This window comes from Narcine bancroftii, chromosome 6 (genome assembly GCF_036971445.1).
Source record: "Narcine bancroftii isolate sNarBan1 chromosome 6, sNarBan1.hap1, whole genome shotgun sequence".
NCBI classification, from domain to species: domain Eukaryota; kingdom Metazoa; phylum Chordata; class Chondrichthyes; order Torpediniformes; family Narcinidae; genus Narcine; species Narcine bancroftii.
In genome coordinates this window covers 39,100,960-39,121,546 of record NC_091474.1, presented here as the reverse complement: position 1 = coordinate 39,121,546, position 20,587 = coordinate 39,100,960, and the positions used below count along the sequence as shown (strand labels likewise).

General features: G+C 43.2%; 1 protein-coding gene across 8 annotated transcripts in view; it reads left to right on the top strand.

Moving 5' to 3' along the window:
- sycp2 (synaptonemal complex protein 2) overlaps positions 1-20,587 on the top strand; it is a 328,877-nt gene that overhangs the window by 114,936 nt on the left and 193,354 nt on the right. For all 8 annotated transcript variants that reach the window (XM_069884683.1, XM_069884685.1, XM_069884690.1 and 5 more), the window contains one exon: positions 3,277-3,337. In XM_069884683.1, the coding sequence (XP_069740784.1) occupies positions 3,277-3,337 (61 nt within the window). The remainder of the gene's footprint in view (positions 1-3,276; positions 3,338-20,587) is intronic.

Below are 20,587 nucleotides of genomic sequence, written 5' to 3'. Positions count from 1 at the left end.
AAAGTATCCTCTAAGTAATTATGAACCCTGAAAATTGTGGTGTTGGAGTTGTTTCCAGCATCCTGTGATATTGGGAATGAGTATATAGGATTACATTATAATTTTGTACCCTTATTTAAACAAACTGGAAAAATAGCTTGTCCAAAATTTGATGTTTAAGCAGTTTCAAAGTGCTCAGTATTTCTGGCAACTTCCTTTCTACCAGTAATTCTCTATTTTGAAATATTGTAGCCCACAAACATTTGATGTTAGTCAAAATTTTGCTGAATTACTATACACCAAGGATTTTTTTCCCCTCCGGCTTGAAAAGTATTCCTGTATAAATTCTTCTACATGCAAGCTGATAATAGGGCACACATAGAAAGGAATAAGACCATTTGGCTTTCAGGCTTGCACCACCACAAATCATCCACTTCAGGGCCCAATTTAAATTTTTTCCTGCTATTCCTCGATTGCTCTTGTGCTGGACCTTGATGAGCAGTGTACTGGAGAAACTCACCAGGTCAGGCATCCTTTACAAGAAGCAAAGGATAACCAAAGTTTCAGGCTGAGCCATTAGAAAATGTATGAGCTAAAAGTAGGCAGGTGCTGAATAAAAAGATGAAGGGAAGAAGCGACAGGGAGTGGAGCATAGGCATATAGGCAAGAGGATGTGGGTGAGAGCGCAGAAGAGGAAAAAAGCTGAGGTGATGGGGAAGGGCTGGAGCTGGAGGAAAGGGGGAAGAGTGAGAGAGAGAGAGAGACTAATGGAAATTGGAGAAGTCAATATTAATGCCATCTGGTTGGATTGCACCCATATTAGATATTGTTCCTCCAATTTACAGGTAGCCTCGGTTTGGCAGTGTATGAGGCCATGGGCAAACATGTTGGTGTGGGAGTGGTGTGTGGAATTAAAATGGTTGGCCACAAGCCCAGTTATTGCATGAGGATCATCAGTATGTCTTCTTAACCAGCAAAGCTCAAGGTCTTAAAAGAAATGGACAGGTGGGATGCAAATAAGTGTTATTTCACCTTTATCTTACAAAAATAAAATCACATCACAAATTTTCAAACATTAGTTGATAAATAGAAATCACTGGAAAAATTCAGATCTGCACTTTTTTTTAGTTTTTATTTTGCTGAAACTCATTCAAAACTGAAATCTCGTTTTTATAGATTATTCATTATTCCTGGATGAGTAAGAAAAGAAATTAAGTGGCAAAGATAATTCTGTTTGAAAGTACTATAAAGGAAAAGTTAAAAAAAAATCAGGAAAGATGAAGGGATGTGTGTGGCATCTCGTCATTAAATGGAAAAATACTGCGAAAAGGGTAGTGATTGGCAGAAATGGAAGTTTGGATCAAAGAATGCAAAGGGAATGGTGCCTTTGGGATGGTGATGGAAGAGAAGAGGGGAAAAATGTGTCTGATAATGAAATCCTTTTGGAGAAGATAGAAATTATGGAACATTACTTGTTAAATGAGGAGATTAGTGGGTGGAAATTAAAGATGATAAAATCCTATGCTTTATAATTTGGATTCTACCACCAGACATATCTTCCCTCTTATCTCTGTTATTAGAAGGAATAAATGTTTAGGTTGATGAATGGGCTATCAAAAAAATTGACTGTTTTGCCTCAAAAGATATTGAGTGTTGTTGGAACTATATTTACCTAGGTAAGTGGAAACTATTTTACTAGACTGCTGGTGGTGGATGTGCTTTGAGGATTAAGGTCAAACCTGTCTCTGATTGTATTTGGCTGGTTCATTTAAGTTTCTGGTGGACTGGATGGAGAGAGTGGTGCTGTGAATTAACATGGGTGCTTGTCAGACTGCCTTTTTTGAAAATCGTCATCACCTGCACTTGTATGAATGTTGCTTGCAACTCATTAGCCCAAACCTGAATGGTTTCTGGTGTTGCTGGATGCAAATTTAGGTTGCTTCACCTTAAAATCATACAGATTGGAAACAGGCATTTCTGCCAACTATCAGAAAAAAAATGGCAGCACTGCTGGAGCTGCTGAGCAGGGAATGGAGACACAGTGTTGCTCCACTGGGTCCATCTGCCCAGTCCTAATGTTAATGGTTCCATACAGGCTTTAAATGGCCCGTTAAAGGAACCAACAGTGGCTTTAATTAAAATCCTGAAATTGTGGGGTCTCTGCTCAAGATGACGGAGGCTATGCTAGGCAGCGGCCACAAGGGGTTGCAATCTCAAAGGGAACATTAAACTGGTGCAGGGGACCAGAAACAGGGAGAACCTCCCCTGTTGAGAAGGAGATGGCCCTACAGGATGGCGAGCACAGCAGCAGCAGGGGCTCAGTCTCTGAAGGACCTACATAGGCTATGGGCTGCTGGAGACTGGCTCATGGGAACCAGGTATCAGAACCGGGATTAGAGAGGGTGCTGAGAACAAGAAGAGTTGCCAAATGGCCCCGGATGCTGAAGGCTTCCTTAATGTGTCAGAGGTTTAGATCTGGACCAGGCAAAATAAAATTTAGTGTAAAAATTTCTGTATTATTGCATGACAATAAAGGAATATTGAAGTATCCATTAACCTACTCACCTGCATATCTTTGGGATGTTGGAGGAAACTGACGCAAACCCACATTGTCACATAGACTTCATTCAAGGTCAGAATCGAGCTCTTTTCACATTCATCTGAGCATTGTAATCATAAAATATATGATTTATTCTTCTACCCCAATAATAAAAGAAAGGACAGCTAAAATGATTAGATCTAGGGCATGTGCTGAAGAATTCCTGCAGCAATATCCTGTTGCTGAGATAATTAACTTCTAACAGTCACACCCATCTAACATTGTATTTGTAAGATTCAGCCATCAAAAAGCCTTTGTCCAATTTTCATTTACTTAAATTTTATGTTCCCTTTGATAGCCTTGATCTCGTGCAAATATTCTTGCCTTACATTTGACTAGATTCCTTTACTCATGTTTTAGCTGAGGCTTTGTAACGAGGTCAAATGGGTGATGAAAGCCAAGTGACTTCATTCAACCCTGAGAAAAACCTATCAATCTAAATGAAGAAAATGATAATGAGAACACCAACACCCAGAGTTTTGAAATGGTTGGGTTTAAGTTGAGAGCATGAGAGCAACACATTTGTACAATGTGAACAGGATTCAAAACAAATGCATTTTAAGAGGCAAAAAAGATTTTGGGGGTTACATCCATGTTTTCAAAGATGGTTTGTTACTTTCACTGTTTGCTTATATTTCAGTGAACTTTGAATATTTGGGATCTGGACATGAATGGGGATTGTTCTCCTTTAATTCTAGGAACCGATGTGGGAGACAGTCTCTTTGCCTGAAGAAGATGTAGAAAGTTATACCATTGAAGGTAAAATTTATCAAAGGTTGATAATTATTTTGGATGGGTTCCTATCATATTCACAATATTGGTGATTACAATGACGATATTGTAACCATATATTGTAGACTTAGACCATAAGAGATGGGAGAAGAGTTAAGCCATTGGGTTTGCTCTGCCATTGAAATTCAACCCCATTTTTCTGCTGTCCCTCCATAACCTTTGACACCCTTACTAAATCAAATACCTATCAACCTCCGCTTTAAATCTACCCATGACTTGGCCTTCACATACGTCAGTGGCAACAAATTCCAAAGATTTATCACCTTCTGGCAGAAGAAATCTCATCTAAAGAGATGTTATTTTGTTCTGAGACTGCGCCCTATAGTCCTAGACTCTCCCACTACTAGAAACAACTCCACTTTTCATGCTATCCAGAACTTTCAATATTCGATATGTTTAAATAAGAACCCCCCCCCCCCACATCCTTCTAAATTTCAGCCCAGAGCCATCAAACACTCCTCATGTTAACCTTCTCATCCCCTGGGATCGTTCTTTTTTTAAATTTTTTTGTTTTTTTCCATATATATATACGTATCAACATTTTCCATTTTTGAAATATGTTAATATATGTATAACTTTTACTAACAAAACACAACCCCTTCCCCCATCCCCTTCACAGTATAAATCCATACACTGTCAGGGCTTACAGTTGGGTTTTAAAAAAAGAAAGTCTTATATTTTTATAATAGTAGCACCTTTTTTTAATTTATATTTGGGCCCCTATATAATCCAAAAATGGTTGCCATATTTTTATAAATACGTCTTATTTGTTCTTTAGATTGTATGTGATTTTCTCCATAGCTATACAACTGTTCATCTCCGTCTTCCATCATGCTATCTGTAGAGGGGGGGTCGGATTTCCAAATAATCACAGGACATTTCTTAGCAACAGCTAAAGCTATTTTAACAAATGAAGTTTGGAATCTAGTTAATTATTTATTTCATTAAAGTTGCCCAAAAGATAAAGCTCTGGGTCAGACACAAAGGTTATCCTTGTTAGTATTTCAGAAATACCCTGCCAGAAGGGTCTTACCTTCACACACAACCATGTTTCTATTTCTGTTCCACAACTAAAACTCATCTCCAATAACTCCAATTTTGATTTATGTAGTTTCTGTGGTGTGAGATATAATTGGTGTGGAAAATTATATTGTATTAATCCATATCTTGCATTTATAATTGACATCATACTATACAAACATCAGTCAGATCAGCATCTTTCCAATATTGTAACTCTTAAATTAGACTCCCATCTCTCTCTCAATCTCTGTAAACCTGGTTTTGAACTTTCATTTTGGAGTGCAAAGTATATCTTAGATTTTTTTTAAAATATTTTAATTTTCATAGGCTCATCAAACAAACATTATAATCTTTTTAACATTCATGTAACATACAGTCTGTATTTATCCCCCCACCCTTGTACAACTGAAAGTACCATCAATTAAATTGATAGCAAAATGAAAAACAACTCATATATTCCTCCCCTCCTCTTTTTCCCCCCTCCCCCCAGCAATTGGTGCCAATCCCCTGCCATTTTGAAACGTGCCTGATGCACCACTTGTATCTCCCTCCCTTTCATTCAGCTCCCCGTATTCATCCTTATTTCTAATGTACATTAATCTTTATTTCTAATATACATTCATCTTTAAATATAAACATTATCAAAAAAAAATCCCTCTTGTATTCCTCACAATTACAATATCTACAGTCTACCTTTCCCCTTATTCCTTCTTTCCACTTTATTTACATTTAAATTTAATCCCGAAGCAGTGGCAGGGTTCTTACAAAGTCCATTGCCTCCCTTGGATCCTTAAAAAAACTTTCTTTCCCTTCCTGTCCTTACTATCTTCAGCATTGCTGAGTGAAGGAGGGTAAACTTGATTCCTTTTTGATTAAGGCTCTTTTTAATCAGATCAAATTTTACCTCCTGCATTTTAATAGTGCTGTGCTTTTGTCCAGGTAGAATAAAACTTTCTCCCCCTCATATTCCACCAGCCCCCCTACTAGCCTTTGCACTTTCCTCCACCGGCTGTAAAATCCTCTCTCTATCCTGGCAGCGAAGGAGCCTTACCAGAATAGTGCATGGCTGTTGACTGTTAGTTTGGTCCCTGGCAGGGAGGGGGGTGGACAGTAGAGACCGGTGGGCCCATTCTATTTTTAGATTATTTCTAATTTGTCCCCTCTCCAGTATATCTGGGATCCACTTTTTAGGAACTCCACCATGTCTCTCCCCTCATTACCCTCCTTCACACCCACAATTTTAACCGTATTCCTCCTGCTGATGTTTTCATTTATCTTCTCCCTCATCTTTACCCTATCCCTTTCCCACGCATCCATTTCGTTCTCTCTCATCCAATCTTTCTTCCACTCTCTCATTTTTTTTTCTCGTTTCAGATACCCTTTCAGTCAGGTTTTCCAGCTTTGATTGCCCCCTGTCCTGCCACCAGTGTCTTCAAAGTTCTTTTTATCTGGCCAATAGCCTCCAGTATCTCTCTGGCAAAGGGCATCAGGCCTTCCGCCCCCTTTATCTGCCTTTCACCTCCAGTAATGTCCTTCTTTTACTTCCTCATTCTTTCTCTTCCTCTTCTTCCTCCTCCACCTCAAATTCTGAATCCAAGTTGTCCTGCCATGCTGTTTTCCTGCCAGATCCCCTCTGAAGTTCTCCAGGTCCAACACCTTGAAAGCACTCCAGTGCCTTGAACATAACCTCTTTGCACCCGCTAGTTGGAGCGGCCTTACCAGATAAGTCCTTGTCTTCAACTTTACCTTTTCTTCGAGCCTGCAGGGTCTTTCTCTCTGCTGCTGACTCCACCTTGTCTTGGCTCTCCTGACCTCCGGTCCCTGACTCTCCCATGCCTGACAGCGCTCCCATCACTGCCCGTGTCTCCGTCCACTTCACTTCTCCTCTGTTCAGTTCCCCCGACCTCGAATCCCCAAACCATCCGCACCTGACAGCATCCCCATTGTCGCCCGCGTCTCCATCCACTTCACTTCTCTGTTCAGTTCCCCCAACCTCGGATCCCCAAACCATCCGCACCAGACAGCACTCTCGTTGTAGCCTGTGTCGCCATCAGTTCCTCCTCAGCTGGGCTCCCATGACCTTGGGTCTCTGGCTCTCCTGCACTCAACAGTGCTCTCACCACTTTGGTTGCATCCTTCCCCGGCCCCTTCGAGATCCAACTTTATCGGGCCATCCTGTCTCGGCATCCCGTCTCTCCCTCCTGGGTGAGTCCCTTTCCCTCCAGAAGCTTCGGGGCTCCATTGGCATTGACACTGCTGGCAACATCTGCTAGGCCCTGGATTGGCCTCTCCACCTCCACCATGCAGTGAGTCTCTTCCTCCATCCTGTCTCTTTGTTCTTTTTACCATCTTTTTTTCTTTCCCTTCTCACTCTTTCTTCTATTTGTATTCCTGGCTGTCTTCCTTCTTTTTGGAGTTTTTTTATTTTGGGGATCCTCTTGTGTTTATCCTTTTTTCTCTTTTCCTTGGGGAGCTCTTGGGTCACCCTACAAGCCCATCACCACCATCTTGAATCCCAAAGTACATCTTAATTATAAATTTAGGTGTGTTTCCCACCCAAATCATTCGTTCCACCTCACTAAGTTTGGTCCCCATCTTTGTCTTAAGAATGATCTTAACTTGAGAAAGCAAAAGTATGTCCATTAGCTACTCCATACTTATTTCTTAATTGTTCAAAAGACATAAAATGATCCTTCCATATAACAATCATCAACATACCTTATTCCTTCGTCATACTATGAATTCGCTATTTTGTTACCCAGATTCATAGGCACTAGTACATTTTTAATAATGGTGTCCTCAATGATATACCTGCTTTTTTCTCCAATTCATTCATTTATTTCTTGCCATATTCTAATCATATGTATTAATATAGGATTATCTGCTTTTTTTTGTTATTGACTTAACATTCCATTTATAAATAAAGTCCTTCTTACTAATGTAATTGGCTGATCTTTCCATTTTTTGTAAATCTTTTTCTATTTATTATAGTAAGGGGGTATAATTAAGCTTGTATAAATTCTGTAAATTATTATCTGTCATTATTCCTAAGTATTTAATTCCATCTTTTTTTAAATTTAAACCTACTCTGGTGGTGTGAGCAGTGGGAGAAACACAGCCACCACGTTGAGGGTTGTTAACGACTGTTTTTATTCAGATTCAGTGCGCCCCTTTAAGGACAGGATGAGCTCAGTCACCTGGTGCATTGTGACATCATAATCGCTGCCCAGGGTGCGCATTGAAAGGGATGCTGGAGTCAGAGAGAAACTTCTGATGACGCCAGTTCCCCATGGCTACCCCGCCACGTGGTGATACAAATGGGGCCGGTTCGCCATGAGGATGTGCGCCGCCATCCAGAACCAGCTACGTGTCCTGTTGCTTTGGCGGCTGGCCCCAGCACTTGGGCATGGCCATCTGCACCGGCTGTGATGTCCAGATTAGCCACTTCAGGCGGTCCACTGTAGAAAGTTCCTCTCTTCCCCCAACGTCCAGGGTGAAGGTTCCACCGGACCGGTGCAAGACTTTGTATGGCCCCTCGTACGATCGCTGTAGTGGTGCTCCTTGTGGTCCCCTCTGCACGAAAACAAACTGGGCTGAGTCGCTCTCTTTGGGGGAGAATAAACGGCCGGGTGCTGGTGGTGGGGGAGCTAGGGAAGCTAGTCGCCTGTGTAGGTCTGCCAGCAGCTTTTTGTCAGGGTCTGGACCGAAACACTCACCAGGCAAGGAAGGTGGTGCGCTATAGACCATCTCTGCTGCTGAAGCCTGCAGGTCCTCCTTGGGTGCCGTCCTAATCCGGAGGAAAACACAGGGTAGTTCTTCTGCCCAGTCTGGTCTGGAGAGCCTGGCCATAAGCGATGCCTTCAGGTGCCTGTGGAACCTCTCCACCAACCTGTTGGACTGCGGGTGGTATGCTGTGGTGTGGTGGAGCTTGACCACGAGGAGCTTCGTCATCTGAGTCCACAGGGCAGACGTGAACTACACCCCTCTGTCATTAGTGATGTGCGCCGGGACTCCGAAACGAGTGATCCATTGGCTGACTAGAGTCCTGGTGCACATCTCCGCAGAGGCCTCCTTAATCGGGATAACCTCTGGCCATCTTGTGGCCTGATCCACCACCGTGAGGAAGTAACAATCCTCCTTGGAAACTGGCAGAGGCCCGACGACATCAACATGGATGTGTTGGAATCCGCGAACTGCTGAGTCGAAGTTCTAGATGGGGGCTCGCATGTGTCACTGGACCTTGGAGTTCTGGCACCTGGTACAGTTCCTGGCCAGTTCTGCCACCTCCTTCTTCAGCCCATGCCACACAATCCACTCCGCGACTATCTGCACAGTTGTCTTTACCGCTGGGTGAGCGAGGTCGTGGATTAAACTGAAGACCTTCGCCCTTCAGTGCGGCGGGACCACCGGGCATGGTGTGCCTTTTGAGACATTGCAGAGCAATGTGTCCGGGCTGCTGGGCACCCAGACATCCTTGAGTTTTGTTAGGTCTGCTTTGTTCATGAATGAGTGAGACAAACACCAGGCTGAGTCGAAATCAGGGTTCTTTGTTCTTTATTACCGGATTGTAACACTTGCAACTAACCATGTTAGTCGGAGAATGCATTCTGCCGTTATCAGCAAAATGGTGATTTTTTATACCCTTGGATACATGCTTAGAACATCATCATATCATTACTTGTCCAATGACTAAAACTGTTGCTATCCTTTCCCTGCTAGCTTCCTGCCTCTCAATCCATCAATGTCTCTCTTATCTTGTAAGTACAAGGATGCATTCACATCTTGTTACAGCCCTGTACAGGGTAACTCCTTACACATTCCCATCTCATGATGTTTTACCTTACAGTTTGAGGCCTGAGATGGCAGTCCGCAAGGCCTGTGTCCCCGCATTGTTCCTCTGTGCCTGAGCCAGTTGCTTGTAATCCAAGCTGGGCGCGAGAATGTTGGTGGCTGGACAGGAGAGTGCATCCGCCATTACATTGTCTTTGCCGGCCCTGTGTTGGATGTTGGTCGAGAACTCAGACCCATACGAGAGGTGGCGCTGCTGTCTGACGGACCACAATCCTTGGTCGTTGCCAGTGCTTGAGTGAGGGGCTTGTGATCCATGAAGGCTGTGAATGGCCTGCCCTTGTGAGAGTGTTGATGGCTGGACAAGAGAGCGCATCTGCCGCTACATTGTCCTTGCCGACCCTGTGCCAGATGTCAGCCGAGAACTCAGACACGTACGAGAGGTGGCACTGCTATCTGACAGACCACGGATGGTTGGCTATTGCCAGTGCTTGAGTGATCTGTGAAAGCTGTGAACAGCCTGCCCTTGAGGAAGTAGCGGAAATGGCGGATGGCCAAATACAGTGCCAAGAGCTCCCAGTTGTAAGCGCTGTATTTGAGCTCCGGCGGGCTCAGCTGCTTGCTGAAAAAGGCCAGCAGGCGCCATTGTCCATCGAGCCTCTGATCCAGAACCCCACTCCCCTCACTGCCGTAGCTGAGGCATCCACAGAGAGTGCCGTGTGCGCCTCTGGCCGCGGGTGCACCAGCAGTGTTGCGCTGGCTAGAGCCTCCTTTGTCACAATGAAAGCCCTGTTCATCTCCTCTGACCATGATAAAGTCTTTTCTTTGGTGGCCATGAGTGCGAATAATGGGCGCATGTTGCATGCAGCTCCGGAGATGAAATTCTGGTAAAAGTTCACTATCCCCATGAACTCTTGGAGGCCTTTCAGGGTGGAGGGTTTGGGGAATCATTGAACAGCCACTACCTTCTCTGGCACCGGCGTGGCCCCAGCCGTCAAAATGGTGTGCCCCAGAAACTGGAGGGACTCCTTGCCAAACTGGCATTTTGCCGTGTAGACCATGAGGCCGAAGTCCGCCAGCAGGCAAAGGGTGTGTGGAGATGGGCTTTATGTTTGTCGCGTTTGCGACTAGCAATGAGAATATCATCCAGGTAAATGAACACAAAGTCCAGGTCTTTTCCAACAGCACCCATGAGGCGAAGGGCAAATGCAGGAACTTGAAGAGGCTGAAGATGATGTCTTACCCACATCATCTGGATGCACCAGTATCTGATGGTATTCCCGCACGAGGTCCACTTTGGAGAAGACCTATGCGCCATGGAGATTGGCAGAGAAGTCCTGTATGTGGAGCACTGGATAACTGTCGGGGGTGGTTGCGTCGTTCAACCGACGGTAGTCCCTGCATGGTCTCCAGCCCCCAGTTGATTTCGGGACCATATGGATCAGCAATGCCCAGGCGCTGTCCGAGCTCTGGACGATTCCCAGTTCCTGGAGCCTGGAGAACTCCTCCTTTGCCTGCTGGAGCTTCTTGGGCGGCAGCCATCTGGGTCTAGCATGCAGCAGGGGGGCCCTGTGGCAATGTGGTGGAAGATCCCCATGCTGGGGCAGGGCAGCATTGAATCGTGGCTCTAAGATGGTGGGGAATTTGTGGAGGATCTCGTCAAACTCATCCCTGGTGGCAGCTATGGAGGCGATTTCAGGCCTGAGAGCTTCTGCTGTTTCCAGTTGGGTGGAGTGGAATGTTCAGGCATTGACCAGCCTTTTGCCCTTCATGTCAACTAGTAGGCCGTGAGCTCTGAGGAAGTCAGCCCCTAACAGTGCAGTGCCCACAGAGGGTAGGACGAACCTTCAGTGGAACTTCTTCCTGATCTGGATCTGTGACCTGCGGGTGCTGTAGGTCCTGATGGTGGAGCCGTTGGCTGCCCGCAGGGTTGGACCTCGAGATTGGGTGCAAGTCTCTAATGCTGTGGGGGGGAAGGACGCTGTGTCCACCAGGAATCGGCGGCCGGTGGATCTGTCCGTCACATGAAGGAAGCTGTTTGTGTGGCCAACTGTCGCAGCCATCAATGGCGGCTGGCCTGGTTGTTTTCATGAAACCTGCAGGGATGGCACCACTTACGGGCTTGTGCTCCCCAGCGCTGGTGGTAGAAACATCAGGTCGACTGGCCCTCCTCTGGCTTGGTCTTGGGAGCGGCTTGCAGTCGGCTGGCTCCTGATCGTGCCACCTGTTTGAGGGCTGCCTCGTTCTTCCTCTTCGTGCACCAGAGGGCATCTGCAAGGGCTGCTGCTCTCGGATTCGAGAAGTCTTCATATCTGTGAGGAGCAGCTGGATGTCGTTCGGTATCTGTTCCAGGAATATCTGGTGGAAGAGAAAAGAAGGGTTGTCATATTTCGCCAGGGCCAGCATTTCGTCCATTAGTGCAGACGGACTACGGTCTCCAAGCCCATCTCAGTAAAGGAGCCTGGAAGCCCGTTGCTGGGGAGTTAGGTTGAAAGTTCCAAGCAGCAGGTCTTTGAGTGCGGTGTACTTGCCTGTAGCTGGGGGGTGGTGGATGATGTATCTTGGTCCAGAGCGCTCACAACATGATAGAACATCGTGGCGTCTGAGGAGATGTTGCAGAGTTAAAATTGTGCTTCCGCCTGCTCGAACAATGTTCTTGGTCAGTGGGTCCAAAAGGGGGGGAAGCTTGATGGAGATAGCATTAACCTCTGCTGAATCCTTGGTGTTTTCAGTCCAGAAAAAATGTCTGGGCTCGTCAGGGTCACCACTGTGGCAGTGGGAGCAGTGGAAGAAACACAGCCATCATGTTGTGGGTCGTTAATGACTATTTTTATTCAAATTCAGCATGCCCCTTTAAGGGCAGGATGAGCTCAGTCACCTGGTGCGTTGTGACATCATAATCGCTGCCCAGGATGCGCGCTGAAAGGGATGCTGGAGTCAGAGAGAAACTTCTGATGACGCCATTTCCCCATGGCTGCCCCGCCACGTGGCGATACAAATGGGGCCGGTTCGCCATGAGGATGTGCGCCGCCACACTACTACCTTTTTGTTATCTTTCATAATCAAATTTCTGCAATGGCATTATCTCCCTTTTATCCATATTTATTTTATATCCTGATATTTCTTCCATATTTTTCTAATATTGTTAGTATCCAGCTAGGTCAGACATGTATAATAGCACATTTTGTTCTTACCAACTTTGAAGCCCTTAATATCCGGATCCCTTCTTGTATTCTCCACCAGAGGTTCAATAGCCAGGATGAATAATGCTGGTGATCAGAGACACCCCTGTCTACTCGATCATGTGGTTATTAGTTATAATTTTAGCTTGTAGCTTATGATCGAGAGTTTTCAAATTTTCTCCTTATACCAAATATTTCCAACATTTTAAATAAGAAAGACCATTCTAATCGATTGAATGTTTTTTCTGCATCTAGAGAAATAGCTTTGTGTGGATTCAACCTTGATTTTGCCATATGTATTCTATTGAATAATCTACCTAGACTATTTGAAGAGTGACTTCCTTTAACAAATTCCACCTGATCTGGATGCATTAATTTTGGTAAATATTCACGTAGTCTATTGGCAGGTGCCTTTGCTAGAATTTTATAGTCTGCATTCAAAAGTGATATTGATCTGTATGATGAGGTTTTTAATGGATCTCTACCTATCTTTGGTAGCACTGTAATTATAGCAGTTGAAGTTCCTGAGGGGGGGTGGCGGGAACCAATCTTCTCTTGGGGACTTATTAACTTGCAAAGTGATCAGTAAGACATTGCTTAAGGTGGTATGTAGGTAGAAAGAAAAAGTTTGAAAACCACTGTTTTAGTTGTACCTCCTTCTTCTTTGGCTTGGCTTCACGGACGAAGATTTAAGGAGGGGTAAATTGTCCACGTCAGCTGCAGGCTCGTTTGTGGCTGACAAGTCCGATGCGGGACAGGCAGACAAAGTTGCAGCGGTTGCAGGGGAAAATTTGTTGATTGGGGTTGGGTGTTGGGTTTTTCCTCCTTTGTCTTTTGTCAGTGAGGTGGGCTCTGCGGTCTTCAAAAGAGGTTGCTGCCCGCCGAACTGTGAGGCGCCAAGATGCACGGTTTGAGGTGATATCAACCCACTGGCGGTGGTCAATGTGGCAGGCACCAAGAGATTTCTTTAGGCAGTCCTTGTACCTCTTTGGTGCACCTCTGACACGATGGCCAATGGAGAGCTCGCCATATAACACGATCTTGGGAAGGCGATGGTCCTCCATTCTGGAGACGTGACCTACCCAGCGCAGTTGGATCTTCAACAGTGTGGATTCGATGCTGTCGGCCTCTGCCATCTCGAGTACTTCGATGTTAGGGATGAAGTCGCTCCAATGAATGTTGTGGGTGGAGCGGAGACAACGCTGGTGGAAGCGTTCTAGGAGCCATAGGTGATGCCGGTAGAGGACCCATGATTCAGAGCCGAACAGGAGTGTGGGTATGACAACGGCTCTGTATACGCTTATCTTTGTGAGGTTTTTCAGTTGGTTGTTTTTTCAGACTCTTGTGTAGTCTTCCAAAGGCGCTATTTGCCTTGGCGAGTCTGTTGTCTATCTCGTTGTCGATCCTTGCATCTGATGAAATGGTGCAGCCAAGATAGGTAAACTGGTTGACCGTTTTGAGTTTTGTGTGCCCGATGGAGATGTGGGGGGGGCTGGTAGTCATGGTGGGGAGCTGGCTGATGGAGGACCTCAGTTTTCTTCAGGCCGACTTCCAGGCCAAACATTTTGGCAGTTTCCGCAAAACAGGACGTCAAGCGCTGAAGAGCTGGCTCTGAATGGGCAACTAAAGCAGCATCGTCTGCAAAGAGTAGTTCACGGACACGTTGCTCTTGTGTCTTGGTGTGAGCTTGTAGGCGGCTCATATTGAAGAGACTGCCATCTGTGCGGTACCGGATGTAAACAGCGTATTCATTGTTGAAGTTTTACCTAATTGACTTGTTATATGCATGGTTTCGTAACTCCAAAGGAAATGGGCCAATGGCAATTTTTCTCAAGCAAAATATTTCAGTAAGAATTGGGTCTGGAGCAGTTCTCAACCACCTTAATCCCTTGTTATTCACAGAGCACCAATGCCATGGGGATTACTTAAAGTGGTATTTGAATGGAAAGAAAAAGGTTGAGAACCACTGGTCTAAATGCACTATTTATTTCTTTTTGATTATTTGTTATAGTATCAGTTTCTGTTTTTCTTGCATTTTTCATTCTGGATTACACTTCTGCTTTAACCTGCCAATATAACACTTTATGTGCCCATTCTCCTAGTTTATAATATTTTTGTTTAGTTTTTAATATCATTTCTTCCATTCTATGTTTTTAGTATATTGTAACTTTTTGTTCTTCAATATTCTATATTTTTCTTGTGTCCCTGTTATCTGATATTCTTTTTCCAATTTTGTTATATCCTTCTCTAGGCCTTCTAATTCTCTCGCACATTCTCTCTTTAAGATTTTAGTGTAAGAAATAATTTGTCACTTCAAATAAACTTTAAGTGTATCCCATATTAGAAAACTGTTGTCAGTGGACGGAAGATTGTTTGCACAAAATATTTCTATCTGTCTCTTAATAAATTCACAAAAATCCTTCCTTTTTAATAATGTAGCATTAGGCGCCATCTGCACATACTTTCATGCTTTTCCATTATTGTGATAGTTAATGTTAAAGGTTAGTGGTTTGATAAAAGTCTTGGCAAAATACTCTGTTTTTTCCACACTACTTTGTAACTGGGCACACATTAAAAATAAGTCAATCCTTGTTTGTGAATCGTGTACCCTTGAATAGAATGAACTGTATCTTTCTAAGGGGTTGAGCTGCCTCCATATATCATAAATATATCCTTCTTAAATGATAGTGTCGTTTTTGCAGTTCTCGCCCTTGTTACTGTTCTTGATTTGTCCAATATTGGATCTAAACAGAAATTGAAATCTTCTCCAATCAATATATTTTGCCTTTCCCCCTACAGTTTTTAAAAATATCTCCTTCATATAGACTTCATCGTCATAACTTGGGACATAAATATTTATAAATGTTCACGATTCTCCATAAATTTTACAGTGTGCCATTACAAATCTTCTAGCTCAATCGCTTAATGTCTCTTCTATTATTATTGGTATATTTTTATTAATTAAAATCGTTACATCTCTTGCTTTTCATCTAAAGCAAGATGATATTACTTTCCCCATCCAACCTCTTTTTAATTTTGCATGTTTCAATTTGGAAAGATGTGTTTCTTAAAAAAAATTAAAGGCAGATATAGTCTCTTTACAAGTTATGCCAAGACCCATTTTGTCTTCACCATTAATTCTATTAACATTAATAAATGTTAATGTTCTATCCATATTCTTCTTTATAGGAATATTTTTAACAGTAAAGTCTCTTTGACTCTTTAAATAATTAAGTGATCCTTCTCCTTTTAGAAAAACACACAGTTTCCCTGCCCTGATAGTGTTGTATACCAAGAGCCCCGAAAACCTGTGATAAAAACCCACAGAATCTCCTGAGGAAGAAGAATCTGTACCTTGAACACCATCTTTTATTTTGTCACTCCTCTCCAGGCACCATTCTGCTCCTTTGACTGGAGTTTCCACCTTGTTATCACTTTTCCCAGATTTTTTTCTTTACTGAGCTCTCCATGAACATTTCTATGCACTTTACTTATAGACAGTAAATGCGAGACGTTTAACAAAAATCTAAAAAAAAACAACTTCTACTTCTTTTACTTTTAAGCTACCAAGAACAATCTTCTCCCTCAACAACCTTAATCTTTTTTACAAACTTGGCAGAAAATCTTTCACCTTGTTCTTCATCTTGAAAAAATCATCAGTTCTCTCCTTCTACTTTGATGCTCAAAGTCACAGTATATATCATGGAGTAATTTCAATTTTTTAGCACTCAATTGTCTTTTCACATCATCAAACTCTTTTCTTTGTTTAATCAAGGACAGGCTAAAGTCTTGAAAAAAATAATAACCTTATCATGATCAACCTCAGGCAGGCCGTTCTTCTGCTTAGAGTAAAGCTGCTCCCAGAATTCTCTCCCGTTCTTGGTAGCTTAAAAGTCTCACCAGAAGTGGTCTTGGTCTCTGATCACTGGTTCTTCTGGGTCTGAGTATTCAGTGATCTCTCTTTTGGGTCCGAGTATTCAGTGATCTCCCTTCTGGGTCCGAGTATTCAGTGATCTCCCTTCTGGATCTGAGTATTCAGTGATCTCCCTTCTGGGTCCGAGTATTCAGTGATCTCTCTTGAAATGTACGTTCTCTTCAAATTTTTCTTCTCCCAATACTTGTGGGATCAATGTTTGAAAAAACATTCACCGGATCTTTTCCCTCGATACCCTCCTTCAGTCAAATGTTTCAGACATTATTCCATTGACTAAAGTTTTCCATATGGTTCATTTTGTCCAGCAGTCCTTGATTATCTGACTCCCATTCTTCAGGTTCTTTTTGCAGAGCTTCAAGTTTTTCCTGTGTTTTCATCAGTTCAATCTTTGCTTGACCCATTCTCTCCATCAGGTCTTCAACAATATCTTTTATTTTGGTCATTTTCTTCATCATAATTCTCATCACCTATGAATCAGTTACTCAAATTCTCAATTTTTTCTAAGATGATGCTTAATTCTTGACCTGACTCCCCAGTTTTACCTGGTTCTGCCAGTCCCATTGCCATTTTAGCACCGCTCCCTTTCAGACTTTTTTCCGATGTTCTTGATTGAATAGGAGCTTCTCCAGTCTTTGTTTCCAGCTGCCTTGACTACTTTGTACTTGCTTTATCCATTTTTGATGAAGAAAATCTTGATTTTCAAGTTTTGACCGTCTATTTAGTACTCATGGAGAGCTAAATTAAGGCATGTCTGTCTAAGTCTTTCACATGGCCATGCATTCCCCCCATATCCCCCCCCATGTATCATTCTTATAAATCTCCTCTGACCCTCTCCAATGCCAGCACATCCTTGCTTAGACATGGGGCCCAAAGCTGCTCACAATACTTTAAATGTGGTCTGACTAACATTGCATTTGTCTTCCTTACTACTGATTTAACCTGCAAGTAACCTAGGAATCTTACACTAGGACTTCCAAGTCCCTCTGCTTTCTAAAATTTCATGCATAAAGATTTCCCATAAACCTATGAATTCATTCCAAATGGAGAAGGTGTTTCTTAAAAGAACTGCAGGAGATGGGTGAGGTTCTTAACGAGTATTTCTCATCTGTGTTTACTGTGGAGAAAGACATTGAGGTTAGGGAACTAGGTGAAATAAATAGCACTATCTTGAAGAGAGTCTATGTTACATAAGAAGAGGTGCTGAGGATCTTAAAATGCATTAAGATAGGTAAATCCCTGGGGCCTGATCAAGTGTATTCAGGGCATTATGGGAATCTAGGGAAAAAAATTGCAGGGATATTTAGCTCATTGTTAAGCACAGATATGGTGGTGGAGGACTGGAAGGTGGCTAATATTATGCCTTTATTTAAAAACAGGATATAAGGCCAATGAGCTTAATGCCAGATGTGGGTATGTTACTGGAAGGGATTCTGAAAGACAGGCTCTATCTGCATTTTGAAAGACAAGGACTGATTAGAAATAGTTAGCATGGCTTTGTGTATGGAAGTTGTGTTTCACAAAAGTGTTTGAGGTTTTTGAAATGGGGACCAAAATGATTATCAAGGGCAAGGCAGTACATGTTATATACTTGAACTTTAACTGGGCCTTTGACAAGTTCCTGCATGGTAGGCTGGTCTGGAAGATTAAATTCCATCAGATCTAGTGTGAGCTAGTCAATTGGATTTGGACCTTTTGATGGTAGGAGTCAGAGGGTGGCATGATGGGTTGGTACTCAGATTGGAGGCTTATGATCAATGGTGTGCCACAGGAATTTATGTTAGGTCCAGAGTTGTTGGTCATTTATTTTAACAATTTGGATAATAGTGTAGTTAGCATGGTTAGTAATTTTGTGATGATACCAAAATTGGTGGTATAATGGTAGTTGAAAAGGTTATCTGAAATTACCACAGGATCTTAATGAACTGGCAAGGTAGTTTAAGGAATTTAACTTGGACAAGTGTGAGGTGTTGTACTATGTAGGTTAAACCAGTGAAAGACTTGCAAAATAAATGGCAGGCCCTGAGGAATGTTGTAGAACAAAGAGACTTGGAGATCCAGGTACATAGTTTGTGAAAGTGATGATGTAGGTAGACTGGATGGTGAGGAAGGCATTTGGGACATTTGCCTTTGATGGTCAGTGGAATGTGTACTGGAGCAGGAATATCATATTGTGCATATCAAATCACACATATAATACACACCCCGCTGTGTAATTGGATCATGGATTTCCTCATCTCCGGAACACAATCAGTGAAGATTGGGAAGAACATCTTCTCCACAATCTCCATCATTACCTGAGCACCACAGGCCTGTGTTCTACCTACTACCACGGTAGTAGATTGTATAAAGGAAGGGGTTGATTCAGCATACAGGATAGTGCACCAACAACAACCTTGCACTCAATGACACCAAGGAACTGATTGTTGACTTTAGGAAAGGAAAGCCAGAGGTATATAATCCAGTGATCATTGGGGGATCAGAAGTGGAGAGGGTGAGCAAATCTAAGTTTTTGAGAGGCACTATCTTGGAGGATCTTTTCTGAACCCAACACCCCAATGGCATCATGAAGAAAGCATGTCAGCGCCTGCTATGAATGAGGAAACAGGTTTGGTAGGTCTCAAAGGCAAGGTCTCTGGACACAGTTTTGGTAGGGAAGGATTTTTTTTATAGAAGGCAAGTGTGGGAAATGGTAATAGTTGCAGCACACGCACAATTTATAGCAGCCATGGGAAGTAATAGTGGACAATGAATAAAGAATTGAGGAAAATAGCATGGGAATAACACACACGCACATGCACACACACACAACATGCACGCACACACACAACACGTACACAATATACACACACACAACACGCACACACACCATGCACACAGAACACACACACACAATATACACACAAACACAACACGTACACACAACACACACGCAACACACACAATATACACACGATATGCACGCCCACGACACGCACGCCCATGAAACGCACGCCCACGACACGCACGCCCCCACGACACGCACGCGCAACACGCACACATAATATATAGACACAATATATACATACATGTAATATACACACACAATATACACACACTACACAGAATCCACACACAATATACACACACAATATGTACACGCACAACATATGCACAGGCACAACATATACACACTATATATACACACTATATATACACATAATATATATATATGTGTACACACACACATAATATATACACACACACAATATATACTTCTTTGGCTTGGCTTCGTGGATGAAGATTTATGGAGGGGTATGTCTATGTCTGCTGCAGGCTAGTTGGTGACTGACAAGTCGGATGTGGGACAGGCAGGCGCGGTTGCAAGGGAAAATTGGTTGGTTGGGATTGGGTGTTGGGTTTTTCCTCCTTTGTCTTTTGTCAGTGAGGTGGGCTCTGCGGTCTTCTTTAAAGGAGGTTGCTGCCCGCCGAACTGTGAGGCGCCAAGATGCACGGTTGGAGGCGATATCAGCCCACTGGCGGTGGTCAATGTGGCAGGCACCAAGAGATTTCTTTAAGCAGTCCTTGTACCTCTTCTTTGGTGCACCTCTGTCTCGATGGCCAGTGGAGAGCTTGCCATATAACACAATCTTGGGACGGCGATGGACCTCCATTCTGGAGACGTGACCCACCCAGCGCAGTTACACACACATAATATATACACACACACAAAATATACACACACACAATATATATACACACACACAATATATACACATACATAATATACACAAACACAGAATATATACGCGCACACACAATATATACACACACAATATATAGACACACAATACACACACATGTACACACACATAATATGTACACACATAATATGTACACACACAATATGTACACACACATAAAACGTACACACACATAATATACACACACACAAATATACACACTGAAGTGGTACATACAATGAGCAAGGAAAAATCACTACAAAACCCTACCACCCCTTGATTCAGTGCAGGCACAGGTCTGTGCTACAAGGTACACTAATTAAACGCTCCCAACCCTTTTAACAGTGCACATCTTACTAACAGTTTCTCCAACACCCTTCCACATTTCTAGGTCTGGACTGAAGCAGGGTAGTCCCAAGCTAGCAAAGAGGAAGGCACCTTTGCAGTGCTGGAGGGTCCAGCCCAGGTCGTTAGCAGAGTTAAATCGCTTGGTGCTAGGAGGGTTAATCCAATTATAAGTCAATGGCCCAAGGCCAAGTGCAGGCAGGCTGGAGATTCCAGTTTAGATAATTTA